This window comes from Protomyctophum bolini, assembly GCF_963924005.1.
Source record: "Protomyctophum bolini genome assembly, chromosome: 15".
In the NCBI taxonomy this organism is placed as follows: domain Eukaryota; kingdom Metazoa; phylum Chordata; class Actinopteri; order Myctophiformes; family Myctophidae; genus Protomyctophum; species Protomyctophum bolini.
Genome location: NC_137876.1, coordinates 13,969,334 through 13,975,205, shown reverse-complemented (window position 1 = coordinate 13,975,205; position 5,872 = coordinate 13,969,334). Strand labels below are relative to the sequence as shown.

Here is a 5,872-nt window from a genome sequence, read left to right as displayed (position 1 = left end):
TTTCCGTACCGTAATATAACATAAATGTAAGTAAGGTGCTAGTATCAATGAAAAATGTATTTATAGGGGTGACCTGAGCCTCAAAAGTTTGATAACCTCTGTCTGTTCTGGAGATGCACTAGAGAAGAGATACTGTACATTATGCAAGCACATACTGTAGCTTCCATGCATTGGATGGAAAGTGTTCAAACAAAGAAATTAACTAAATGTACAAACAATTCTTGTTTCCTGCTGCTCAAGACATAGTTGTTGAAAGGTGTGAGCACCTAATTCTCAGTGTTGACACTGTTACAATTTACAATTATAGGGATTTAGCAGACACTCTTTATCCAGAGCAATTTACAGTAAGCAAGAACAAAAGATGGTAATACAAATATTATATATATATTTAAAATAGTCATGTTACATAGTGTTACATTCATTCTATTACACGTAATGAGTAACCTTTAGGCACTAGATGTTCAGGCTGAAGCTTTTGCACCTGTTAAGATTGCATTCATGATTCCCCTAGCCCTAGCTCAATTGGATTGATTAGCTAGTAGACATGTGGTTAGTACTTGTTATGGATGACTTTGCCTTGCGCCCAGAGGCAGCAAGGCAAACCTGATCTGGCTGCTGGCCACTGGCATGACATTGTGTTGTTCCTGGGGACTGCTGCTATGTGACACTAAGTGACTTTCTGTGCCTATCAACAGCCCCAGCAACACAGAGGTTCTCTGTGAGAAGTGCTTGATGTTAGTGTTGAGAGGCGGTGTGAAGACGTCCAGGTCAAAGGGGTCAATGTAGCTCTCCAACCAGTCACAGACCTGCTGGATCCTGGGGTCTTGTTCGGACAGACAGCTCTTGCCCTCCTCTGGTCTTGTTCCCAACATGGTAGTAAGAGAGCGCAGGTCAAACAACAGCTGCAACGCTCTGTTCTGTGTCATAAGGAACACTCCGTCCCTCTCCTGGCCTTGCTGTGTAAAGGCGTGGTAATGTTGAAGGGTTCCATCCAGGCAGGCTCGTAGCAGTAGGTTCAGCGTGGGCCTTGGTAGAGCATGGCCGCCCACCCGGTTCACCTCCACACACAACTGGAACAACATTGACTGGATGAACCACGATGGCTGGACAGGAAGTCTAATTTTGGATGTCTTGCTGCCACCCGATTCAGCCCCATCTTGGATCTCATGTTCTTCCCAGTTGGTGGCTGTGGTCAGGATGGAGCCTGCAGACTCTGTGGTCAGGATGGAGCCTGTCGACTCTGCATGAAGGGCTGTAGCAAATGAATCCACCAGCACCTTGGAGATGGCGTTGGTCCAGATGCTGTATGCTTCCAAGCTGCAGCCAATCAGTTCTTGGTTCAGACCAGCCCATTCAGCCTGTGCAGGGGTCACCTCCTGAAGGGCTGGCATTTTGCACAGCTGCTCCCTGCTCTGGCCTGGGGTGACTGACCCACTCCTTTCCCATAGGATGCACTGTCTGAGGTTGGGACAGAGCTCACCTATGGACTGGCACAGCCTGGCTAAGAACAGGACTGTGCCGAGGTGGGACGGGCCTTCTGGCCCTGGGACCAGTTCTGAGCGGACAGAGGACAGAATGTGACGCATGCAGGCCAAGCAGTTCTCCCGTAAATTGTCCACCACAGCATCGGTGAAGACATTGAAGGGAGACATGGTGGGGCCCTGGGAAGTGCCAGAGTTTGAGACTGGGGTCGATGCAGTGCTGGAGGCTTTGTCTTGGGACAACAAGTAGCACTGCAGTTCATCTAGCCTGGTCCTCAGCCTGGCATCCAGGGAGCAACAGAAGCTCTGGACACAGGGCGTCGTAAGGCCAACGCTCTCCCAGGCAGCATCCCTAAGCAGGTCCCCCGACCACAGGAAGGAAGCCACGTCCACCTCATACTGCCCTCCCCCAGGGGTGGAGCTGGGATCTGGGTTGCCACCGGGAAAGGGTGCTGGTGACTGGGCTGACTGGACCTCCAGGTTCCTCCGGGCAGAGCTGAGGTGTTCGGTGAAACTGACTGAAATGGCTTGAGTGTCTTCACGGGTGATGGCCTGCAGGCGGTTAAGGAAGAGCTGTTGCAGGAAGTATTGCCACATGGCCAGGGGACCCTCTAGGAGCTGCTGACAGACAGTACCGCAGTGCTGACTGGTACTTTCAGAAGAGAGGAGGTCCCAGACAGCATCCCTGATAGACGCCAAGCCCTTCAGGCTGTTCACATGAACCAGTAGGCTGCTGATGCCACCACACAGATGTTCCTTGCAGGTCTCAATCCACTGCTGCAACGTGTCTCTGAGCTCCTCTCTCTGGATTGGCTGAGCGGAGTTACGCTGCGGGGGCTGGAAATGTATGATAGTGGAAGGCAGGTATCTGAACAACTTTACTGCACTCATGTCCTGAAAAACCCTCCAGCCTTTCCCTCTGGCGGTAACATTCTCCAGCGTGGAGAAAAGCATGCATTCCACTGGTTGTGGGGCCCCCTCTGGAGGTAGGTAGAAGATGGTGTAGGCCTGGAAGAGAGTGTTCACATACAGCTCCACCAAGCTACACACCTGGGCCTTGATTCCAGTCACGTGCCATGGTTGGCTAAGAAGCTGATGAAAGGAGGCCTTCCTGGCCAATAGAAAGTCGGACAGGGCCTGTCTTGCTAAGCCGTCTTCCAGAAGCATGGTGGACACCAGCGCCTCAGCAATGGCCTGGTCTGATATTGCCGGTCCTCGCAGTAGTAACTTGCTCTCCATGAGGATGTTGGACCTGAAGTGTCCAATGGTGGAAACCTGTTGGATAAGGATGGGGAAGCGCGCCAGGACAGGGCTGTAATGTGTCTCTGTGGAGTTGGTCTCCAGCTGCAGCTGGCTGCGGAGGTGACAGTACAGCAGGTAAAGCTGTGTCGCCTGCAGGTACTGAGATGACTCCATGGCACTACAGATATGCACAGGGATCTCCAGCAGCAGCTTGATCTGTGAGGCCATGGTGTAGAATTTCTCTTGCCACTGGTTCTCCTCAGTCAGCTGGCAGTCATCGGTTCTCCCTTGTTGTTTCAGACTGTGGCAGTACTGGTGCATGTCCTGTATGGACCGGACCACACTTTCCGAGCACTGCCGCATTTCACCGATGGTGTCGGCAGCATCGACCAGGTCCCGGTACCGCTCTCCGACTATGTGTCGCAGCTCCTCCTTCTTCTGCTCGATCTCGCTGCGGACGTGGCGCTCGATGCCGCGGATCTCCTCGGTGTTGTACCGTTCAAACAGTACCACCGGGTCCCCAATCTCTGACACCCGGACGGACTGCCCCGAAGCCTCGGCCATGTTCTGAGGTCCAGACAATTATATTGAGATTAAGTGACAATGCTTTTCATGAATTCATGTTTCTAGGTGTTAACTTGGCAAAATATTTTCTGGTGTCCATCTGCAAGTGAAGGTCTGAAAACATCTTAACTTACCCCATACAATGAGCACTTATATAGCCTGAGCAAAGCTCTGGTTTTACATCACACACAGACCAATTGCCAAGCTTGTGTATTGCTTTACATAGTAATGGTTTAGGCAGGTACCCTTGCAGGTCATCCACGAGTGTCCCGAGTTTAGCATTGTATTCAGTTATGGAGAGTTACAAGCTAGCCTAGAGAAAAGAGGGTGTGAGATATTTCAACAAGTTGAGTATGGAATGGATGCCATCCGATAACTGTAATGACATGGGCATTTATACTTGAAGAATGGGAAGTTTCATAGTGTTGTGATGTTGTTCAGGAAAGATGTTGCCAGTATAAGCGCTCAGGACTTGTCCCTAATATCAGAAGGTCCTGGTGCAAACAGAGAGAAAGACAGGTGGGGTAGTGGGTTTTATCATGATGGATTGATGGTCATGTATGATGATGAGGTCACGGGGTATGTCACATGACGTAATTTGACTTGGCCTGAAAGTTTGTAAGGAACACTTTTCGTCATAAAACCGCCATAGACGTGGCCACACACACACATGATGTCACAGGCGGAATTACACACAAAGCCAGGCATTGGAGGGGCTGAATGTTCGTGAATAAAAGTAACCTGGAGCATTACAAAGTGAGTCCTTGCTTTTTCTATATCATCTGTTAGTTCAACAGTTTGGAAGAATAGAACTGGCACATCCACTGGACGGCAGGTGCAGGATAAGGCAATATAAAAAATAGAAGACATAGACATAGAGACATATAGACAATTATAACCCATCGTTTTTGTCAAATTGCGGAATTGTGGAAATTGCGGAAAAACATGGGCTATAACCGGTCCAAAATGATGAGAAACGAGGCTAACTTTTTTTTTCAAAAATTCAAAAAACATGGGCTATAACCCATCGTTTTTGTCATTTCGTCATTTTTTTCAAATCCTCAAAAATGATGAAAAACGGCGCGCTATAGTATGCCGTACGATATGGGCTATAGCCAATGGTCCAAAATGATGAGAAACGAGGATAACTTTTTTTTTTCAAAATTTCAAAAAACATGGGCTATAACCCATCGTTTTTGTCATTTCGCCATTTTTTTCAAATCCTCAAAAATGGTGAAAAACGGCGCGCTATAGTATGCCGTACGATATGGGCTATAGCCCACGGTCCAAAATGATGAGAAACGAGGCTAACTTTTTTTTCCAAAATTTCAAAAAACATGGGCTATAACCCATCGTTTTTGTCATTTCGTCATTTTTTTCAAACCCTCAAAAATGATGAAAAACTGCGCGCTATAGTATGCCGTACGATATGGGCTATAGCCCACGGTCCAAAATGATGAGAAACGAGGCTAACGTTTTTTTTCAAAATTTCAAAAAACATGGGATATAACCCATCGTTTTTGTCATTTCGTCATTTTTTCCAAATCCTCAAAAATGATGAAAAACTGCGCGCTATAGTATGCCGTACGATATGGGCTATAGCCCACGGTCCAAAATGATGAGAAACGAGGCTAACTTTTTTTTTCAAAATTTCAAAAAACATGGGCTATAACCCATCGTTTTTGTAATTTCGTCATTTTTTCCAAATCCTCAAAAATGATGAAAAACTGCGCGCTATAGTATGCCGTACGATATGGGCTATAGCCCACGGTCCAAAATGATGAGAAACGAGGCTAACTTTTTTTTTCAAAATTTCAAAAAACATGGGCTATAACCCATCGTTTTTGTCATTTCGTCATTTTTTTCAAATCCTCAAAAATGATGAAAAACTGCGCGCTATAGTATGCCGTACGATATGGGCTATAGCCCACGGTCCAAAATGATGAGAAACGAGGCTAACTTTTTTTTTCAAAATTTCAAAAAACATGGGCTATAACCCATCGTTTTTGTCATTTCGTCATTTTTTTCAAATCCTCAAAAATGATGAAAAACGGCGCGCTATAGTATGCCGTACGATATGGGCTATAGCCCACGGTCCAAAATGATGAGAAACGAGGCTAACTTTTTTTTCCAAAATTTCAAAAAACATGGGCTATAACCCATCGTTTTTGTCATTTCGTAATTTTTTTCAAACCCTCAAAAATGATGAAAAACTGCGCGCTATAGTATGCCGTACGATATGGGCTATAGCCCACGGTCCAAAATGATGAGAAACGAGGCTAACTTTTTTTTTCAAAATTTCAAAAAACATGGGCTAGAACCCATCGTTTTTGTCATTTCGTCATTTTTTTCAAACCCTCAAAAATGATGAAAAACTGCGCGCTATAGTATGCCGTACGATATGGGCTATAGCCCACGGTCCAAAATGATGAGAAACGAGGCTAACTTTTTTTTTCAAAATTTCAAAAAACATGGGCTATAACCCATCGTTTTTGTCATTTCGTCATTTTTTCCAAATCCTCAAAAATGATGAAAAACTGCGCGCTATAGTATGCCGTACGATATGGGCTATAGCCCACGGTCCA

General features: G+C 46.3%; 1 protein-coding gene across 1 annotated transcript; it reads right to left on the bottom strand.

Annotated features, from left to right (window-relative positions):
• Positions 1-560: 560 nt before the first annotated feature.
• Positions 561-3,287, bottom strand: LOC308329730 (conserved oligomeric Golgi complex subunit 1-like; the record flags this gene model as incomplete). The annotated part of the gene is made up of 1 exon (XM_080784228.1): positions 561-3,287. The coding sequence occupies one exon, from the start codon at positions 3,285-3,287 to the stop codon at positions 561-563; it is 2,727 nt and encodes a 908-aa protein (XP_080640354.1).
• Positions 3,288-5,872: the final 2,585 nt, after the last annotated feature.